At 36.3% G+C, this 23,716-nt stretch overlaps 1 protein-coding gene across 3 annotated transcripts in view; it reads right to left on the bottom strand.

Annotated features, from left to right (window-relative positions):
- BBS9 (Bardet-Biedl syndrome 9) overlaps positions 1–23,716 on the bottom strand; it is a 329,252-nt gene that overhangs the window by 163,433 nt on the left and 142,103 nt on the right. For all 3 annotated transcript variants that reach the window (XM_030007534.2, XM_030007536.2, XM_030007535.2), the window contains exon 21: positions 7,197–7,419. In XM_030007534.2, the coding sequence (XP_029863394.1) occupies positions 7,197–7,419 (223 nt within the window). The remainder of the gene's footprint in view (positions 1–7,196; positions 7,420–23,716) is intronic.

Genomic DNA, 23,716 nt, shown 5'->3' with positions numbered 1-23,716 from the left:
ACTTCATAATGGACCATATTCTTCTGTGGAGATAAACACCACTGGACTTGTGTCACATCTATGAGAAAAAATTATATTGGCAATTTTTATACACTTCTCTGCACCAGCATGGGGGGCTATACAAAGCTGTTGATGCACCATGATCTCAGGCTCACAATACTTAAGTCACAGGAAAAGTTTTCAAACCACCTCCCGTGATTTTAAGAATATCTGCTGGTAGTTCAAAAGCGTTGTCTAGTCATTGGTGCTGTCTTCTGTGCCCTCTTTGGGCTGCTAAATTACTGTTGAATAATTTCTAACTTCTCAAGGCAAAAAATTACTGTAGTTGCTACTGAGATAACATTACCACGACAGACGGGAATCTGTGTGAGCACAAATGGCAGGCACTACATTTTGCAAGACATTCTGTGTTAAAAGTCCACATTATGAAGTTTGAGAATACCTGAGTTATACTGATTGTTCCTTTCCTCTAATGACCAACGAAGAATTGATAATTAACAGTGTAAGAGAGCAATTTGCAACAACAAAAGTCCTATTTTTTCAGATCAAACAAACTATTACTAGTCTTTCTCTACAGTACACTCTCTGTATACTAAGAACTTTGCAGCAATGTTTATATCTTTTATATAGATATAAAAAAAAAAATGAATATTGCTCTTCCAGGAACTCAAATCCACATGTTTTTCCAATTAATCCTGACATTCTCCTCAAGTTTAGTAGCATGTAAACAGAGAGTTCCTTAAGGAATATGACACATTCTGTTGCATCCCAGTTTTCCAGTTAAAAGCACAGCTTCAGAATAGGCGATATTCACTCATGGATATCAGTACAGGATTTTGTAAAGAGGTTTTTATAAGCTTTTGCAAGGAAAAAAAAAAAAGCAAACTAGAAAAACTTTTTTCTTCCAAAGGATGACTTTGAATACATTCTGGGTGCATATGTATATTTAATGTGGTAAAGAACATTGTCTTTAAAGTTAGCATTTACCCATTCATAATCTGAATGATAGAATCATGATTATACAAAGCAGAATTATAATCAACTTGATAAATTAAAAAAGCTATGAAGACAAAGTGTCAAGTCAAGTATATACTACCATGCTTAGAAAAGTAACGTAATACGTATAAATACAGAATGGGAAACATCTGGCAACAAATGCATAGGAAAGGGTCTGGAGATTGAGATGGAGCAGAGTATAGCAGGGTATACTCCCTGCTATAGACAAAAGGAAGAGCATTCCATTTTGGAAAACAAGCAGTAAGAATTGCAAGTCATCATGAAAAGACTGGGATAATTTAGTCACAATTAGTACGAAAGAAAAAGTTACTTAAGGGATATACTGAAGGGATAAAAATCTTCCAAAGCTTTTACCATTATAAAGAACATCATTAATTGCCACCTCCACCTTCAATATTCACAATAAACCAGTTTGATTTGCAGGAAAAAAACATATATCAAATATTAGGAAAACCTTCCAATAAGGACACTAAGCTACCATATAAGCTATCAAGAGATATTGTTCAGCCTTGTCCAAGGTGTTTAACAGTTCAGATAAACTTTGTCACTGATACTCTGGATACACTAACCCCATCACAACACAGAGGAGAAAACTAGATGGGCAGTTGGCTTGACTTCTAGCTCTACTTTTATATAAATCTTAAATATTACACTTACACAAAACTATTTGCAAATCCTATTTCCTGGATGCAAAATATTCCTCCTTTTGCTTTTGATTTCAGTTCTGAAGATTCAGTTGACCCGAGGAGATGACAGTCTGGCATTCCCCGGATTTCAGTGACACAGTACTCAGTAACTGATTTTCACATTAAAATAGTATTTTCTCTACTGCTCCAGTTATATTGAACTGTGTAAGCAAATCATGCTAAAGCACAATACAAAGATCTCCTAACCAAACAAAAAGGAGAAAAAAATTACTGAAGCCCAGTTAAAAAAAAAAAAGTAGAAGAAAAAGGATGGTTTAAAGAAAAAAAAGTCCTAATATAAAGTTAAAAATCCTTGCTTGAACAAAACGTTGAACCAATACAGGTGCCATTTGCACACCAGGAACTACTATAGGAAAAGCAGAATCACATTCTAGCCAAAGAGTAGCTGAGATACCCAAAATATGGGTGAGGCAATACTGCAAATAGAGCTCCAATCAGACTGACACCTGAACAAGCCTCCAAACAGCCACAGCTGACACTGCTTAAGGTTTTCAAAGCAATCCTGCAAAACACACAGATATTATAAGAGACCTTTAAAAGCTACAAAATTAATTCACTGCAGGTCATCAGGATTTATGCTCTAAGTTCTCACACCCATTAAACTCAATACATGACAACCTGGGTGGTCTACAGCACCTTTCCCCAGCACTTCCCTGGCACTGACCCACACTTTGGGTTCGCACCACTCCCTAAGCCCCTCACCATTCCTCTCATGCAACCGTTTACACATTGCCAAAGGCAACACAGTACATGATACAGCCTGATGTGGCTTACAGTTATAAACATATTTAGCCAATGATTCTGATTAACTTTTAATCATTCTTCTAAGAACATTTTACATACTGGAAAACTATCATATCCCTCCTCAACCTTCTCTTTCTCTTTCCCTCAGAAGAAAGAGAAAGCAAAATTGTTTCAATCATTTATAATATTTGTGCTCTTCTCTGAACTCTATTCAATTTGTCTAAGTTTTCCTTAAACTGTGTTACCCTGTAATTTCAACTGAATCTTTCTCATGAAGGACAGAAAGAAATAATTTATATCCTCATTAAAAGTCATATGACTACATCCCAAAGTTGGAATTCGCCTTTAATGGGATCATATTGCTGACTTTTATTCAGTTGCTGGTCCACTATAGCCCCCAGGAGTCAATCCTATGGCACCAGTGCTTATGGAATTATTTCTCAATTTTTAGTTTGTCTGATTCTTACTTGCCAGAGTCCTTTGCACTTATGTTGACTAAACACCATCTTACTGATTTCAGATCATTCCTCTGATTTACCAAGGTCAGAGTTATTGCTCTTTCAGTGTGTTTGAAACTACTGCTAGCTTGTTGCAAAACCACAATTTTAACATTCATGCTCCATATTCCATCACTGAAGCCGTTAAAGAAAATAATGAACAAACCCAGACCCAGCAGAGACCATGGCATACCTCTAACATATACTCTTGAATTAACTACAAATACTGATAACTATCTTCTGAAGGTATCTTTCAAATAGTTGCACACTTGAAGATAATCATCAGCTTTTTGATGTGGCTTCAGGCAATTTCTCTAGATTTCAGGGTACACCATCTTGAACATATTAAATATAGCTTCTAGAAATGCAGCTTACTGTTATAGTGCTGCAATGCCAGAAGGGTCCTAGGTACTTTTAAACAAATTTTTTAAAAGTTGGTTGCTATAGAAAAAGGAGTTTCCACCATTAAGAAAAAGAATGGGCTCAAGAAAAAGTGGCATTGAACAAAATCCTCAAGCTAATGACAGCTACACTACTGAATAATTACGGGACCATCTTTGGCTTGGCTTGGAGCTTAAACATCCTGAAGAACTTTCCCCTACATTAACATCCAATATTTAACCATAAATACTTGGATACAAATTCAATTCTCAACATCTCCCTCTCCATGTATAGTTCTACCTCATTTTCCTCTACCTATTCCTGTTCCATCCTTTAAGAACTGGGAGAAGGAGTTCCTCAATTTTATAGGCATTATCAAAGAGCTCTTTACTCAACAGCATATAGTTATTTTGTATACTGGTTCCCCTTTATAAGACAGCATTCTCCATTTCTTCCTAGTGTAGACTGAACAGGTAGCTGGAATCAAGAGTGAGGCAAAATTCTTGATTATCCCCATTAACTGCACTGTTTGCACACTGACGAGTGGTCTTGGGCACATGAACTTGGTTTTTTAGGTGAATCTAACTGGGCAGATGAATCCCAGGAACGCACCTAAAGCACTCTGACTGCTAATGGAGGATCAGTACATCAGACAGGAACAGAGCTAGTTCAAACAGCCTCAGAAACACATAGATAATACAAGTCATGTTGCCAGCCTCAGTTACATCCCCCTGCAGATCTGCTTCTAACAGACCACACTACCTGCCAATGTCGAGATAGCCAAAGAAAACCCAGAGAGGTAACAAACATGTTTAAAAAGCATCAGTAAAACCTTTATTCTCCCAAGAAAGCTCCCAGTTATCTCCAGTCTGTCCAAAGACAAACACCCACACAGTTTCAAAGCATACAGCACATCCTGCTAGAGAGTAACTATTTAAACACTATGCTATTCTAAGCATTTGGCAGAAGTGAGCCTGTCCTGTAAATGAAGATGAGATTTCTTATTTTGAAGCTCTTCCGTACTTTTCCAAAAAGCATATTCTCTCAACAGTTAATGAGTAAATATAAATGTACAGAACCTTTTATCAAGGCTTCAGGCTGCACTCTTAGTGAACATAAGAAAGTTACATTAGGTTTTATAATTTCTTTAAATGATACCTTCTTGTGATACTCTGAAGTGTTAGCCTAATTAGGTCATAATTTTGATTCTTAATTAGGCGATTTGATATTCAAAAGGGCTACACACTAGAGTCAGCAATTTTGAAAGTAAAATTATTTACTTTGGAATCTGTATTTGGGTTACAGATTTTAATTCTTTTTAATGTAAGTCATGGCCAAAGGGCATTTCAAATATAGCTAAAAGAGTTTATGTTGGGTGGGACATTGCTATACCAGGTCTCAACCAGGTCCCTACAGGTACTTAATTTTTCACTATTCATCATATGAAACGGTAAACCTGGTCCCACATATCATCAATACATGGCTAACAGCCCACTGTCAAATATCTTATGTTTTGCTTGGAATGTACTTCTTCCTTGTATTATTTTTATTTGAGAGGTAGTATAACTGTCTACCTGTACCACAATGGTAAAATTATTCTAGTAGATGTCACTCATGACTTCTTGGTGTTATTTTGGCCTCATGTAATAGAAAAAAGTGGGTTTAGTGTTTTTTTAAATTTTAGTCTTTATATATTCAATGTGGAGACCAGATGGCTTTCCAAAGGTCCTTCATCTAGAGCAAGATTTCTTCTAATTTGTTTACAATTTTTTAAAACTTTACTCTTTTCCTAACAGAAATAATCATAGCCAAATTGAATAGTGCCCTGAACCCAATAACGCTCGTCAATTGAACAGGCAGAAGTGAATTTCCATATTAAATCAATTCACCTTATTAGCTTAGGTGGAAAAAGATGAACTGCAGCTATTAACACCTTTTCAAATTTTGAGACGGAAAAACAATGCCTATATAATCTTTTCAAAGTTCAACAAATAAAATACCCTTAACATATTTTAGGCTTGCAAAGAAATACTAACAAAAATTTGTAAAACTAACTTGACACTTATTCTGGGTCACTTCTTCACTTCACATGATTATCAGTCCGCTTCCAGATATGTGTATAGTGTAACTCTAAAGAAAAATTATATAGAGAGTTTCTACCACAGCACAGTCTGCAGCTGTTTGACCAAATCATTTAAAGTAGCACATGCAGAGGAGGGCTGAACATAGTAACAAGGACTTCTGAGCTGCTGAAACATTGCACAGGTCATTCAGATTACATTAAACAGGAATTAAATTATTCTTTGTAATGTAAGAAAATAAATACAGAAAATCAAGATACTGCCCTAACACAACTCCAAACTTGATCAAAAACAATACCCATGAAGACAAAATAATAAACTCCCAATTTTAAGCATGAAGCATGCATACAATATACTTTTCCCTACAGATGTGAAGACTGCTGTAGAAGAAAGAGGTCATTGAGGCCAAAGACCATAGTGATATTATGTGGTCTAGGAGACTATGAAGCTGAATGCACATCCAACCCAAATTCAGAGCACAAAGCTGGTAAAAAAACCCTGCTTCCAAGTCAGCAGGAGTATCCGGTGTTTATTAAGAGATTGCCTGTCTCACAAAAGAAAAAAGGCAGGAAGAAAATGTCTTGCAATAGTACAAAGACACTAGCCTTCAGATTCTACAGAAAAGATGTGGCTTTGCTTCCACTGTTACTAAAGAAGTAGGAATATAGAAAAGGACATGAATAAAATTTCTTTCAAAAATGGTAATTCCATGACATTCATTTAAATCATTGTGCAACACTCTGAAATCTTCTCTACATTCCTTTTCCAAATTAGAAATATTCTTCAACACCTACTTAAATTAGCTTCATCTTTAATTTCATGCTTTCTGTGAGCTATCACCCAGCCAACTAGTACTTTCTAAAGTTGCAGATTTTTTTATTCAGTGTTATTGTTACTTCATAATTAGTCATAGGCATATGCCATAAAGCCAGTAATGCAACCACAATCATTTCTCTATCAAGAAGGTAGGACTTTTCACTCCTGTCGTGGTTTAACCCCAGCCAGCAACTAAGCACCACGCAGCCGCTCACTCACTCCCCCCCCACCCAGTGGGATGGGGGAGAAAATTGGGAAAAGAAGCAAATCCACGGGTTGAGATAAGAACAGTTTAATAGAACAGAAAAGAAGAAACGAATAATGATAATGATAACACTAATAAAATGACAACAGCAATAATGAAAGGATTGGAATGTACAAATGATGCGCAGTGTAATTGCTCACCACCCACCGACCGGCACCCAGCTAGTCCCCGAGCGGCGATTCCCCGCCCCCACTTCCCAGTTCCTATACTGGATGGGACGTCACATGGTATGGAATACCCTGTTGGCCAGTTTGGGTCAGGTGCTCTGGCTGTGTCCTGTGCCAACTTCTTGTGCCCCTCCAGCTTTCTCGCTGGCTGGGCATGAGAAGCTGAAAAATCCTTGACATTAGTCTAAACACTACTAGCAGCAACTGAAAACATCAGTGTTATCAACATTCTTCTCATACTGAACTCAAAACATAGCACCGTACCAGCTACTAGGAAGACAGTTAACTCTATTCCAGCTGAAACTAGGACAACTCCTCACTGCTTGCTCAGCAGCAATAAGTGATCAAATTGAGATTAAAATTATCTTATTACCAACTCATTCTACTGGTCAGCAACACAATCAGTTTTTGGTTTTTACCTGTTGTGGAAACCAACTGCTAACACAATCAGATGTGCATAATTTTTAATTTTAATATACAAATATATATTTTGAATTGTGAACATATACTTCATGTCTTACCTGGCATGACACCAGCTTGCTGAGTGGCTGAGTCTGTACTTAAGGAAAGGCGACCACCTTTGGCCAATCTATCACAGAAGAGGGTGATGTTCTTCTTCAGTCTGCTAGTGTCTTTGGGCATGCACAACTGGCTGCTGAGAGTCAGGGCCTGTTCCTTAGAGCTCTTTGACAAACAAGTTCTTAACAAGTAAGAAATGGCAGCATCCACAGTTTCTTCCCAACCCTGAATTAAAGAAAAGGAAATTAAATAAAATTACGTGAACTGTAATATGATATAGCATATTAAAAACAAAATAACAAATCAAGGACTAAGAATTTTCAAATTATACCAATATATACAATACAATTTGGGGGTTAATGAGTGTCATGAACACCCAGTTCTTCAGCTTGTACAAGCAAAAACTTTGCCAGCGAGCCTAAAAAAACCCAAACATGTCCCAATATTGACAGAGAAATATAATTTCAACATTAATAGTAATAATAATATATCGACAGTATTGTGACATAACAGTTAATTTCAGTAGTTATATTAACAACTGAAAACTAGAAGTTCCTGGATGCAACATTTAGAATTAAGAACAGAATTGAGATGTAAATACAAACATAATATGTAGTATATAACATTACGCTGAAGATATGTCAAGGCCAGGAAAAAAAAAAAGTATCCAGTTATACGTTCTTTGGAATCACTGTCTAAGATTCTGACAATATGCCAATTGCACAGAGCACCATGACTGCAACTCAAACCTGCAGATATTCAGTATCCACATATCAGATCAATTAACTTCAAGCTACGATACCTACAGCATTAGTACAGGTGTGTCAGTGCTCTGATGAACTGGGACTTAGATTTCTGACCGTGTAGAGGGAAGCTGTAAACATTTATGAGAAAAGCAGCTAGTAATCCGTTCAGTTAAAACAAACACCTATCTATGGAAAAGCTTTCAGGAGGAAAAGCTATATTCAGCGTCATATTCAGTATACATACTTCCACAAAATAAAGTGTGGAATAAAGTTATTACTCCTGTGAAGAACGCTCAGTAAAAGCAAGTAAGTTTCTTTACATAAGGCACCTTGAAAAGCACCTTTAAAAGTCAGGTTCAAGTTTGTAATCTCTACTATGGTTTTCAGTGACACAAACAAATAAAAGACATTCCTTCAAGTAAGAATCCTGGATAGCAGAAGTCTTGTTATTTGCGACAACATTAGGTTAATTTGTAAAATGTAATATATGACATTTTTCTCATTTACGCAGTGTGCAATGCAGAATTGACTCTTCCTGATGTATTCTGTAATCTTAAATTACACCCTATGATGAGACCATGTGATTAATCCAAAGTGTCTATAATTAATGAACCTGCAAGTTGATCACAAAGCCTGCTCATGTCTTTTCATTACAATCTTGCAGAGCTTGGACAGAGTTAGCAACTAATATCAAGGCTTTGTGGTCTGCTAACTTCAGGACTCGTAACATCTCCTAGTATTCAGCTACCTGTTAGCAAGTTTTATGTATGTGCTGCCTACATGTACAGGGAAGTAATATTCAATCGCTGCACTATTAGTGTCTGCTCTCTCAACACTCATTGGTTGGGACTTACTTTGGCAATAGTCTTTATTGACTTCAGAAGTTTTGAGGCTATAGTCTGGAAACACCCAGCTCTATCTGCTGCTAAGCTAACAGAAAGTAACACCAAGGTAGCTCTTCACATGGTGATTACTCAGACAGAACAAAGAGAAAACTCAAGTATCCAGTTGTAGTTAATACAACCCCAGAGTCTTCTTGGTTTTAAGCTCTTCCTCATGATGCATTCTACTTCATTGAAAATGCTTAGCTGAACTGCAAAATCACCTACCTATCCAAATTTCCATGACGGGGTAAGTGTAACATTTTAAAAAATGATGGCATCAACCCTGTCGGAGTCCACTGTCGAGCAAATAAGGTTTGTGAATCTCTTTTATTAGATACATATGGCTTTTGTGAAAGCTAGGGTACTACTTTAGACACAGAGAAGCAAAGGCCACCCTTCCTGACTTTGTTACTTCCTAAGAACAGGTCAAGGATGGATGCTTACTAGTGGTGAAGTATATCAGTGAGACCACACAGTCATATGCACTTCAACCTGGTCCAAACAGACACTATTCCTAATAGTGTCCTGAAAACACACTGTATGAAACATTTACATTTTGCAGAGGAACAGGATCAACTAGTGGGGTTTTCTTAGTAAACGTTTGCCTTTCCTGATTTCAGAACTATGACAACAATAACCTATTGTCTTATCTGGATTTCCCCCCCAAAAAACATGTAAATTAGAAAAATCATGCCAGTCGATCTGTGTTGTGGTAGCTCAGTATTTTTCAAATATTCTAGAAAGATTCCATTGGAGTGTAATCCATCCACTGACCTGTGATGGTGTCAGGAAATAATCCACCCCGCAGTCAATTTAAAGAGGTTAATGAGCTGGTAAATGCTGTCTACATTCCCACATACTGGGCAATGAAAGTTAATATGTAGAAAACATCAAAAACAGTCAAGCCAGGCACTCCTAATTATACTACAAATCATGAAAAATAAGACAACATAAACGTAAGAATCTGAGTTGCACTAAAAGACAAAGAAATGTGATCAACTGGTGTCAGCATACAGTAGCTGAGAAGCTGGCCAATATATCCCTCCAAATAAGTTATAAAAACACAGGCAAAAGGAGCATTTAAATAAGGCGACTGAAATACAAGCTAACAAAAGTCAGGAAATTAAAAGTGGCTAGTAATCTGTCCTTGGCTCACACAGGTATGTTTTACTTTGTACCATAGCCTTAAATACAAGAACAAGGGTTGGAAAATGTTAATTTCCATGTAAAACTGGTTTCTCAGTAGACCATAAAACTATCTTCTCCAATTCAAGGACTGTTGACCTAGTAAGTCCAGTCAAATCCAAAGCAGCCTTTATGATTAGTGAAAGAGTACACAAAAGCTACCTCTACATGGAAAAAAAATCTTGACGGAAATCTGTTGAGGTGATTTTATACAACTAAGAATTAATGGCCACAAATAAGACTGCATTTGTCAGCAATTTTTATTGCCACAAGGAGAGAATTGAAGGAACAAGAAAAATTCTTCACCCTTTACATATTAAAAAAACTAAAAGATGTTTGAAAATGAAAGTGTTCTAGTCTATGGCCCACACTGAAGAATGATTCTACAGCCATAGTTGTAATGTTCACTAATGCCTTTTTGTGTAGTATTCTGCATATTTGAGGTCTGAAAAGAACACCTTCAACAGAAGTGTGATACCAGTAATCCATCATCCTATGACCAGCAAGCGTTGCCATAACTGCCACAACAAATGTGAGTCAAGACTCACAGAAAGAGGTATTATTAAATCATGCAAATTCTTCATATTGACTGTATCACCTGGAATAGATATGAAAAGTACTTAATTCATCAGTTTAACTTTTTCACTGGGAAAGGCTTGCCTTCATATTTCACATGTATACATTATTATTTTTCTCTTGTAGGTAATAGGTGGAGATTGGCACTTTCATTTTAACCAAACCATATACACTGCAGGAATCTGAAGACCAAGTGTAGATTTGTGATACTAGCAGGACTAAGATTGTACTAGTACACAACACTTATATTCCATATATATTATCATTAAGGATCCTCAGGTGTCACAGCATATCTGAGTGTGACCGTAATTATACATTTGATCTCACTTTGGCATAAGGTTTAATCTAGAGTACCTAATTTTTAGGAAGATTTTTAGGTTCTACCATCTGCCAAACAAGAAGAAACCTCCGAAATTATGTTCCCTGCAGGGTAAATGACTAACCTATTGTTATTCTAAAATGGTAGACAATAAAACTGGAGGCCCATTCAGCATGTGAGATCTCACACTGCAGATAAATTGTCAGGCTGTAGAAAGGGCACTGATCCTGTGACACAATATGCAGGTGGGGAATGTGGTTACTAGTGACATTTGAGGGCAAGCCCTGTTAGAAGGCACAGCACTGTTGTCTGCCACCTGGCTTCAAGTCTCCACTCCCCAAGAGTTTAGCTGGTCAACAGACAAGGTCAACTAGACATACATAGCGGCAGGATCTGAGAGAAGGATTTCAATATTGTTGTTAAGATGCATAGGACACGCATAAATAGGGAGAAGCATGAGATACGGCCTAACTGTTGTCAGATTTGATAGGTTTACTCATATAGTTTAGATTTTTAACACATTCATACTGTATAACTGTCCACAAACATTTTCTTAAGTTTTTTAGATTCCCCTTGACTCCACCAATAGTGTTATTCATAAATCACTGGAAGTTAATGAAGTGAAACATTAAGTACTGGTTAAGCTACATTGCTCCAACTGAGGTCCAGTCAAAATCCTATCTAGCTGCATGGCACAGAAGTTTACAGCGTTTGGTTTCCATTGCAAACAGGTACAAAAATAAAAGTCTCAAGTGCAGTTTCGAAAGACACTAAAGTGATTTCACTTGGAAAACCCTGAGAATCTAACAGCTCCTGCTGCAAACATCATGCTGGAATTTCTGGTGGATAAAGAGGTCTTCCCTCACGTTTCCCCTCAGAACTGGGGTGAACTGCTGCCAACACAGACAAGATCTAGAAAGTATGAGAGAGAGTCAAGTAGATAATAATACAGCACATTGTGTCACATCACTTTGGAAAAAAAAAAAAATTAGGATGTTTTACCTACAAGTTTTACCACATGCATTTTCTATAAAAAATAAAAGCATTTGTTGCTTTTTAACTGAAAATATTCAACAAGTTTTACTAAATTTTAAGCTGTACTTAAGCAGATAATTAATAAACTGAAAGTCTACCTTTCTCCATATTGTTTAATATTAGACTTTATCAAAATTTGTTCTGAGACATTGAAGGTTTTGACACAGAAACCACTGATTTAGCTAATAGCAAACACACATCTAGACAACCAAGCCAAACCTCATCTAACTAATGAACTCTATAGATAGATTGATTTCACTAATCATGAGAAACAGTGGGCAGTCAAATCTATGATTTCCAAGGATAGCCTACATACAGGACTATCTTAAACATATAAAGGGTGGATAAAACCTCAGTAAAGATTTTTAAAAATATTATCAAGCCTTCTGAAATGATGACACCACTAATATTCATCAAGTTTTACCTGGACCAGATTATAGCAACCAGTCATACAGCTATGTAGCTTTGCAGAAACAGCCTGATAAGTACTTTCTCCTAAATCCCTATTCTGCAAAGTTAAAAATTATCACTACATTGAGTATGTATATTTACAAAAGACTTTTTCTAGAGCAATCTTTGTGAGTAGATTTTGTCCTGTAGGAAAAACCTGTAACAGACGTAAATAATACATAGACTTACTTTCGGATAGTTCTCGGGCTTTAAAAAGAACACACACACACACACAAGCAAAGAAAAGATGCAACTGGGAGACAGAAAGGAGCCTTGGGATGTGTTGAGGATGAATGCTCCGATTTTATGACACAGCTTTTCCTTTCCTTTAGTACTCTGCAATTGTCATAAATTCACAAAATGCACCAGAGCTTAAATCCTACAAAGGCTCTGAACACAAAATGCTCAAGACACAAGACCAAAGCATGGAAACTGAACACACGGGGAGTTTTGTGAAGTGTGAAACTTTAACTAGCTCATTACATTGCATCATAACACAAGTAAAAATACCATTTATATTCACAACTTTAACCAGATGACCCCAATGACTTTTCCTCTATTTTAATACAGATAATCATGGAAACTCAAATTTTGCCAAGCTATTAGTCTTCCAATGTTTTTCTTCTCTGATACAAGAGATGAGCAAAGGGTTCTCTTTGAATGTAAACCCTAGTTCACTTTGTGATGCTTAATATAAGAAAAGTCTATAATAGGTCAGTAGAATTAACTATTGCACCACTCAAACTGATGAAAACATCCTTGTTATATGAAAGCAAAAAAAAGTAAATCTGTAAATGCCAGCCCCATAAGAGACATTATTTAGCCTGGAGATTATACCTACAAGGTTTGAAAAGATACAAAATTAATTAACGATCTAGTCTGCAAAAGAAAGAAACATTGCTCTAAACGCCACAAGATTTTTTGATAGGGAAATGATAAAAGAACCATAGAAACAGAAGATTGTTTTGACTGTGGTTGAGAGGTGAATGCTGTCTTCTGAAAGTGTGCTTACACCAAATACATAGACAGGACTGGAAGCTGCTGCAATCTTTGCCATGCCTTTGACTCTGGTTAAAGAGCTTCAAGCAAAAGTGTTTGTTCAAAAGGCTAACCACAAAGACTTTCCAAACCAATTGCATTCTTATACTAGGTAACGCAGAAGAGCAGCAACTTTTCAACAAATGATTGCTAATGATATAAGTCCACTACGACATAGTATTATTCTAAAATGGTTAGACGTTTTCATAGCTGTTTCTCCATTAGGCCATTTAGTTTTCCTTCAATTATATCTGCCAGTTCCTTTTAGCAAGCCAGATAAACTGACTTGTGATCATCAGGGAAAAAAAATCTTCAACGTTTCACAAGACCCACAAGAGCAAGAAAAAGTAGAATTAAAATAGCTACCTCAATATGTGGTTACAATATTTCACATGATATTGTGCATATCCCTAAACTGCAAGAACACTGACTCCTATTCGGGACCAGAATCTAGAGGTACAAAAGTAGCTCTAAGCAAGCACTGCAATCAGCTGAACTCCATCCTAATAACAACATCTGCTGCACTGCATGTAGAATACCTCAACCTGCCATGCTAGGAATTTTTTTTTTTTTACCATCCCCCCCCCTCCCCGTGCCCTAAAAAGGCCCAGTAAGCTACATCAATACAGGATAACAATTTGGTTTATTGTCCAAATAATCAGAGAACATACAGAAGAATGTGTTAAAATAAATTGAAAGATGTAAAAATATTTCTTAGAGCTCACTGAAAGGTAGTCACAGATGGACAGCTCATGCCAGTAGGATTACAAGTCTTCTGTACTTTGCAAAAGATGTTAATAATTCTCTGATAAGAACCTTCTCTAAATAGGCTTAAGACCTTTGAAGGCAATCTTTTAAGCTACATGACTTCATTGCTGCTCAAGAAAGAAGTCACTTTGCCCACAGAAAGCTTCTATTTCTAATTTAGTTTATAAAATATGAGATAAGAAGACTTAATTTCACTCAAACACTAACTATGGTTACTGGAATTTTTAAGCAACAATAAAGCCTCTATTAAAAAATGTAACAAAATGCTTTATAACAGCAAAGCAAGGGAAAGCCATAGATGCCTACAGAAATCTGTACACAGTAGTGCTTGCTGATAAATCTCTTCATAAGTTTAAAGCATCATAAAATTCATTCAAAACCCTTCACATAAGATGTCTTAGACAGGAAACTGCATGATCTTTGTGAGAAGATTAGATTAAAATAAATTATAGTACTACTTAGGGCACTGTTTCTCCAACCTGGAGGTAACCTGGACAGGGTTTCTGGCTGGGGAAAGAGTGCTCTATAGGGAGCAGACCTGGAGATGTGAGCAGAAAGAAGCAGCTCCTGTAAGAGCTCAGAAATATTGTAGGGCTAACGACATTCCAGGGAAAGGATGGGGTGGACAACATGGAAGGCGGGGGGGGGGGGGGGGGGGGGGGAAGTGACTATTGGAAGGTAAATTTGAGAACAACTAGTTTATGGAACTAACAGGACTCTAGGGATTGTGGAAAATTTAGTTAGAGCGCTACAAATTCATACTATTTGTCTTAAGTGTAAATAAACCATTCTAATAGCACATCAGTCAAACTTGAACAAGATTGTTCCTAAGTTGTGTTCATGAGCCAGACAGATATGTGATTCTGTATCTTAAGAAGTCTTTCTTAAAAAGCCTGAATTTACTTTGAAAGCCTTTATCATTATTAATATTATTCCTAGGGCAAAAGCATTTTTCAAGCTGCCTATGAAGTAATTTATCCTGGACTGATAACCAAGATAGTTCTGAAAGAATTCAAATGCAATGTGAAACATACTGAAAAACTATGCAAAATTGGTGCAAGCCAAATTATGGGAATTCTTACAGCTGTTAACTCAGGAATTTGCCTGGCTTTATCTTATTTCTGAATTTTAGTCACAATAATGATTTCATCAGCTCTCAAAAATGCTAGAATACTTGGAAGCTCACCTCATGAATGACAACCTTGGCATTTGCTTATCCAAACCACCAAAAAAGAGGTTTCTGTATCTGAACGCACTGTATACGCTAACTCACAAGAAACACCAGCCATGTGTCTCTCAACAATTTGCTTTTACAGTGATTAAAAAAAATCATCTTATTGTTACACATACAAACTGGTAATCCACTAATCCAGGGCTACTGAACTGGTAGTCTCCAACACAGGCACAAACCATTAGCAAATTCTGCCAGGATTCCACTGTTCTACCAGTCATCCTAACCCACATTCTTCACGTATATTCTGTATTTTTAACTGACCTATTTGTCTTGAAGAGGAGATAACAGCCACAGCATCCATGAAGATGGCATGTAACATTTGCCTGTTCTGCCAGAAATGGAGCTGGCAAGCTTTCCTTGTGAGTGTCCCTGAAAAATAACTACTAAAGATGAATTGATAAGGCATTTAGGAGACCTTCTGAACAGAGTCTGAATAAAATGAAAGAAAAAAGCCAAACAAATAGACTCTATATCTACTACTATATCTCTATATCTACTCTATATCTATACTGCAGAAAAGATGCAGTAAAATATTACTGAAGTGTTAATGTATTAGCCTTTGAACACTCTCAAGAGATAGTGTATTTTTTAAGATGCACATGACTTGGTTGAAGAATTATCCTTGTAACAATGTAAAAACAGTCTTCTTCAACATAGTGCATTAAAACGCCAGTCAGACATTATTTTAGAATCTTCTACAATTCACTGTTGTAAAGAAAACCCCAAACAAACAAAAAAATGCAAACACAAACAACCCCACAACACCCAGAAACAAACAAACAAACAAGACTTACATATGTAAGCAACAAAAACCTACCACTGGAATACCTAAAAAGCAGGGAAATGGTAAAATCCTACAGACCAGTGGAACTGAAGTCTGATGAAAATCCAGACAAATTACTAAAGCCTAAATACATTCCAAATCTATTAAGTGCCTAAGAGGAACATTTGTAGTAAGCATACAATATAAAAAGCACAAACTCAAATTCTTATACTAATCCTGTTCTCTCTAATCATATCTTCCTTTAAATCAATTATGTATAACATCTATAATATTAATTGATCTGATTTTTATTACTACTGGCATTTAAAATAATTCATTTCTAATGGGAATTTGCAGACTGATGAAAGCAATATCAAAATGAGGATATAGCTGAACATCCAAGACAATGTAAAAGACAGAACAACTAAAATGAAGAAAATTAATAAGATACATAGTTCTAGAAGAATAGTTCAAAACAGTAGATGAATCAATTTCATTTTAATTCAAGGAAAGAATTTTAGGCAGAAAAACATCCTTATTTGTGCGACGGTACTCTGAAGTCTTAACCTAAAGTCAAGAGCTACGTTATAGATATTTAAATCTTATTAAGGATTTGGACTTAGCATACTTACCTACTCCAAACAAATTACAATTTACTTAAAATGCAAAGGATAAAGACAAATGCAAAACCAGGGAAGTACAAGGTAACATCTTCATAACTCTGATCACAATATGTCATGTCCTGAACAACCAAGCCCTGTAGGGATCCTGATACAACAGATATTTAAGGTATAAAAGATTAAAGAGTCTATGAGCAACAACAAATAGAAGAGTACAGAAAGGAATCGAGACTTATACAGGAAACTGTATGAGATCTCTTTACAATATTTACTGAACTAGTCTGAGTATAGCACAACAGATCTGGGCAGAGCTATTTAACAATAACTATTCATGCTAGCAACTATTTTCAAGCTACTCCAGAGCACCTAATTCAAATATTAATATCTCACATTTTTAGCTAGTGGATTGTAAATATCCGCTTTAGAAAAAATCCTTTGTGAATAAGTTTTTTTTTTTTAAAAAGTCTGTCACAGATACGCTTGTCATTTCTGCACAGCTGTGCTGTAATTGCCAGCAACAATAGAAACAGCAACTTTTGTCTGTTCAGTTGAGAAATATTTATTTAACAGAAGCTCCAGAAGCATAAACAACTGTCTACAAGAACCCATTTTGAGTCCTGCTGACTAAATGTATATTGATATCCTATGGCAACTTCACCTGAGAGAAATCTGTATGACAGATTCTTTCCTGAAAGGCACACTTGGCATTTAAGAGTTTATTCGTTCTCTGATATTTTTGTCCTCTGAAGCACAATTCACAAACCACTGAACACTTCCGCACTAAATAACAGACTACGAGTTTTTGGAGGATTCTATTCTATAGACATTTAACTTTAAATCAAGATTTGCCAAAACCTCCTTCTACAATGTCTTCAGGTATGGAAGGAAAGCCTACGGCTTAGAAATCAAAATAGCATTTTTAAAACTATCTCACAGAATATGCAGTATTTGTCTTTTAGGAATGGTGCTCCTAAACTAGTACTTTACCAAGGATCTTCTGGAAAATTCATCATGTAGAAGAGTAGTGTTAAAGCAGTAGGTGTTTCAGGAACCTAGCAAATTGAGCATTACTAAACAAATGTTCTGAAAGCTGCGTGCCATCATCATGATGGCCGCTATCATTGAAGATTCTAATATATTTTTCAAGTCCAATTCAGAAGAAAGTCCTGCTCACAGAAACAAATTATGATTATTAGCAGTTGTAGGGTTTCATGTATTAATGAAACAACTGAAGGGATTTCAAGGCTCAGTTCGGGTTTTGGTTCTTTGAATGGTGCAGCCACTGCCCTGTTACTTTAGGGTTTATCAGACAACCCAGGGCTAAGCTGTCTACACAGCTCCCCGTGAGTCATCTCAGCAGAGAGACAGGGCCTCAAGGCAACCCAAGGCTGGGTCACTTTTGTAACCCCCCATGAGTCGCCTGTGGGCCCTAGACATGGTGAAACTCATTTGTGAACTATGAGCTGGACAATCCACACAAGAGTGTACCACCTGTAAGAAAGCAGAAATCCTTCAGGTGGGGACCATAGTCATAATATTTCTACAGCTGCCTAACTCTTCCATGCTTTTGGGTTTAATAATTTGCTCTCAGGAAAGTGCATGCTTCACCAAAACATGACATATCAGGATGACTATAGATGGTGGTTTTATTAGCTCCTCCATTAAAATGTAATTAATCTCTGACTATTGTAGCCAATGTTCCACAAGGGCTGCGTCCTTTAGGATCAGATATTCTTCATTTGCACAGAAAGACTTTCAAAATTAGGTTAGAATTAGGTCAGAATTAGACTAGAATTAGATCAGAAGTTTTCTTCTTGACAAGTAATGGAGCTATATTGCCCAACTCCTCTTTCATATTGTCTCATATCTCAAAATCAGAGCAATACAGAGTGTGTCTTAACACCTGTTTTTTATTATTTTATTTCTGGACAACAGTGAAAATTATGTAGATCTTTAAGGCAGAGTGGGTGAGAGGCAGTGAAGAGAGCATGTTTTTCAACAGATAAATTCTAAATACCTAATCGTACAGTTACTCCTCTAGTAATGGTTGTTTGTTGTAATACATCCTGTCTGGAATCGTGAAAGTTCACACACATCATGGGTTTCTATACAAACCATTCCTGAATCCTGCATTTTTGAGGGGGGGTTGTCATCTTAATTTCCTTTTTAACTTGACTTCTAAAACCATTGATCCCTTTCTGGGAACTGATGAAAGAAACTCTTGTATGCACTACATGAATGGAGTGGTTTGGCTTCTTTGTTGCCAACTTCAGAGGTCTGTTGTTTTGCTTTTTAGCACTGAAATCATCTAACACATCATCTTTCTCTTCCTCAAGAACTTTTCACCAGTTAGCCAGGAAAACTGAGGTGCTGTTTGGGTTTTGCAGATGCTGTCAAAGCTGTCTGCAGGCATGCAAACACATCAGGAGTCATGCATCTTGCTGAAGAATGCTATACATCCAACAGCAGGTCTATACATGACGTCTATAATTTCAGTGAGGTTCAGCAAGGTAATTTTTGATATGGGGAAGAGGAATCAGACCTTGTTACATTTGGTCTGCAGAAAAAAGTAGGTAAAACATATGCTAAAAAAAAGCTTCTTGAGACATCTCACTGCAACTCAGCCCATATTTTATTTTCATATCAGTGATACACTTGGGGAGGAACTTCTCTTACTACAATATCCTTTATTAGATTACCAATAGAAGATGCTATGAAAGCCTGACAAATGAGGTTTTGTTTCTAAAAGCTGGCAAACATGGAACCATGCCCACTCAAATATTTTAGCTCTGAAAAAAACACAACTTGACAAAAAATTTCTTTCCTATTTAAATTCTCACAGTACTTCACATCTACTCACCACTAACTTTAAACTCAGCTCTGTTGCTTCAAACTGTGGAATTTCTATTCTCCCAAAATGGAGAGGTGAGGACAATGAGGATAGTGGCAAACTGGACTTGCACGTTTACTTCAACAGCCAATTTTCAAGCTTATGCTAGAATTACTGGGTTTTTGCTTGAGACAGTAGTCTGAGCAAAGATCATTAACTCCTCTATTGTTTGTACAGCCTTGTCTTACGATTTATTTTACTTTTGAGGTATCAAAACCATATTTTGCCTATATTCAACTCTCACTTCAATAGAAAAGCCAGGAGAAGATGGCAGAAATAAATTATGCAATCTTTATGTTCCTTTAAATTGAACTGGCCTGTCCTAATGCTAAGTGAGTCTATCACCAGCTGTGCAGGTGTGAGAGAATACTAGTATATCATTCTTAATCAAGGAGTTAAGACAAAGCATCTTACCATTAACTAAAAGGAAAAACTTCCATCTGAAAAAATTGCTACTCCGAAAATCATGGTAAAAAGAGACTGATTTTTTCCCTGGGATCTTTTAACAAGATGAAAGATTCATATGACATCTTCTCACACTACCTAGCAGTATCTTTGTAAACTCCAGTAGACAGATTATACAACAATGCAATGTGTGAGCAATAGCTATAGATTATCTAACAACGACCAACAAATGCGACATTATGATTGCAATTTACAACAAAGAACAACCATCAACAACCTCAGAACCAAAAGCAGTAATACCACAACTGGTTCCCCTGCAAGAACAAAGATTGGATGGTTTGATCTTGATATATCCTCTCAGAAACATTACTGACTGTCAGATCTGAGGGAAATGATGAATTCACCTGCATATCATTAAGTCATATGTTCAATATAAATAGAGAGCTTCATAAAATTACTGTGAGTATCTCTATCTTATTTTCTCAGAAAATGCCATGATACATGGTTGGCTTTTTTTAATCAGATACTAACACACCGTTACAGTATTTAGAATAAAAGTATCACAGCTTTGAACTGATGTGAGACAATCAGAATATAAAACCAACAGTAAATATGCAAATTTTCAGTCTATAAACCCTGTCCTATTATGTAATATAAAGGCCATACACTAATGATGCTGAAACTGATAAGTTTTTTCAATATATAAGTAATTGCAGTGGAATTTTACAATCAATCTCAAATCACATTACATTTCTAAAACACTAATACAATACTTCTCAATACATAGCAAGAGCCTGCAGACCTTTCAATTACGACACAATATCAAGGAATTCTCCACTGACAGACAATCAGCTTCTTTAAAAGAAACAACCCAAAAGAAAGAGTGACTGATTAGGTATATTGAGTCTTAAGATGTTTTCGTGAACAACATTGCCATAATCACTGTAATGCATCATTCTCGTCATTAAGCAGTTTAGATGACAACTGATCTGAACTCCTGGTGTGCAGTGCATATTCAGTAATTACTACTACGCTAAAATACTTTATCTTCTCTTTGTACCTGAACTAGATGGATTACACTACCCTAACAGAGAAAGTTTAGAGCTCCCCATTACATTATTACATAGAGAAAGATGTCTAATAACAGAAACTTATTTAAGCTGTCAAACAAAGGGTATGTCTCTTGGGACAACTGCAATACTTTGTAGGATATCCAAGTTAGTTCTAAAGAAGGTAATATATGCTGGAAGCAAACTAATCACAGCAGAACACAGTTCTGCCTTGACTAATTTACACAAAGAAATAAGATACCTGCGTAGGCTTCTGCTCACAACAGAGCCCACTGAAGATTAACTTCAGTATCTCTAATACTGGCAGAATAAATAAGGTGATAGCCCAAGCTAAATACAAAATCAATTCTCAAAATGTTTTTTTAAAATACATCTAACCTACAGATATGTCAGATTCTCCATCATCATAAGGTTTATACCAAGGCTGAATGTTTGTTCTGAGCTTAATACAAATTCTAGGGAATACAATTAAACAATACAAGAATACAACGATTCTTTCTGTACAATCTTTCTGATTCATAATGCACATCAAAGCCTGTTTCTGCATAATTTTGTTTAAACTAATTTTATGCTATCTGGAAGAAAAAAGAAAGCTTTCTTTTTTCAAAAGCAGTACTTTTACCAACCACCAGATGTGAGCCTTTTAAAAAATAAAAATCTTATGTCCTCTTCTTACCAGCCACTGCAAATGACAAAAAAAAATTTGAAAATACAATTTGGCATAGCTTCTTCTGCTAGTCCTTTGAAGTGGGAAGCATCAGATAAAGATATAGTATAGATTTTCATTAATACACAAAAGGTTTAAAACAGACAACACTAAGCCTTTCTTTCTGGAACCAACAAAACATTGGCACTTTTCTATTCTGCCCACAGAATTCACTGTGAAGAATCACATGAATTCAGTTCACAGATGAAGATGAATAGATAGTGGTGTAATTTGCCCCCAACTTGCTATGTTTGCCATAACCCACTGTCTTCTCAGTAAATAAAATTAACTGCAGGAAGAGAATGATTCACAAACTTTTAAAGGAACTGTGATAGTGCTTAAAGTAGTGGTGAGACCACCACCTCGCTCTTCAAACTCCCTTTCGCCCAAATTACATACCACAAACATTTGATCTTTCATTTCTAGACATTATAAAATTAACAAGTAATTAATCAATTTGAAACCCTGCTTTTAAAGGATCACAAATAAAAGTAGAAATGGTTACGCATCAACTTGCAGTAACTTAGTGGCTTCACAACCACATGTCCTTCTCTCCACCTACTCTAGTTGTCTCTGGGGTACTCTGGTCCTCTTGAAAGCAGGCTAGCAGGCAGAGTGCTCTGCAAAAGAGTTTAACTTCCATATCAAAAGATAAAATCAAAGAAGGTTGGTACTTGAGCCGTGCTCTTACTTCTCTTGTTCTCCAGCTGGGTCACATATACATGCCCGAGCAAAGGACACTGACAGGATCCAAGCACCACGACTCCGTTTTTAACCTCTCTCCCTCATACTGGACCTTCCCTGCCCAGGGAGGAGTGGGAATCTCATTTCCTCACCTTCATCTTTCCCTCACTTGATAATCTTACATTGCCCTGAAGCAAAACTAAACTTCAGACTGAGGCTGACCTTTTTTACTTAAAAATGATGTTTTGTACCTGGAAAAGCTTAAAGCTCCTTTCTTTTACTTTGGTGATTAAAGGTTTAAAACTCACTAGCTTTTTTTTACCACTTCTACTGGACTTAGACTGTTCTGGTACAGTCAAGCATCTTTCTGAATGGTTCTGTTGCACGGCCTTGATTCGAATAGGAGGAAGACTTGTTTATTAGTTTTGATTTTTGAAAAAAGATAGTCAACTTCATTTCATGTAAAGTATTTTTCCCAGCTGGAAAAAGGCAACAAATTTTACGTGCTTCTCCCTCTAAACCTACTTATTTTCAGCTGTATTATCCACCTCGTTTCTAGGAAGAAGAAGGGGCGGGGGGGCAGGGAACGACAAAAAAAATAATGTATCTGCTATAAACTTGTCTGTTCACAGAAATAAAAGAAAAGTTACCAGTTGTCACTGCCCACTGCCTTATGGTGGTTTGGTTTCTTTGTTGGTTTGTTGGGTTAGGGGTTTTTTTGTTCTTGTTTATGAAATTTTAAAAGTATTTACAAAATACCAAAAGATAATTTGTACTGGCCTATGGCAAACAATAAAATATAAAATATTTCAGCCTATTTTAAAATACTTCAGTCTGTTACACGGTTCGAGCTTTGTGTTTAAAAAGTGGTTAAGACAACAAGCAGAGTATAGAATATAAGACACAAAAACCTAATTCCAGATGTATTTTACTGTGATTAAGACCTAGGTTGGATTATACTCTAACTAATTACAAGAATTAGTGAGAAGTGACAATTTCCAATAAATTCTATGAATTAGGACTCATAAAAATTACTCTTGCCAAAGATGTAATTATTAGCTCAAAGCTTGAGAAGTACTAAACATTAATGGAAAAAATCAATAAAAAGTTGGCTACTGACAGTCTTGACAGAATTAAGCCTCCTAGAAT

The sequence above is a fragment of the Aquila chrysaetos genome, chromosome 3 (genome assembly GCF_900496995.4).
Source record: "Aquila chrysaetos chrysaetos chromosome 3, bAquChr1.4, whole genome shotgun sequence".
Lineage (NCBI taxonomy): Eukaryota > Metazoa > Chordata > Aves > Accipitriformes > Accipitridae > Aquila > Aquila chrysaetos.
Note: the sequence above shows the minus strand (reverse complement) of the source record. Positions and strands in the feature narration are given on the sequence as shown.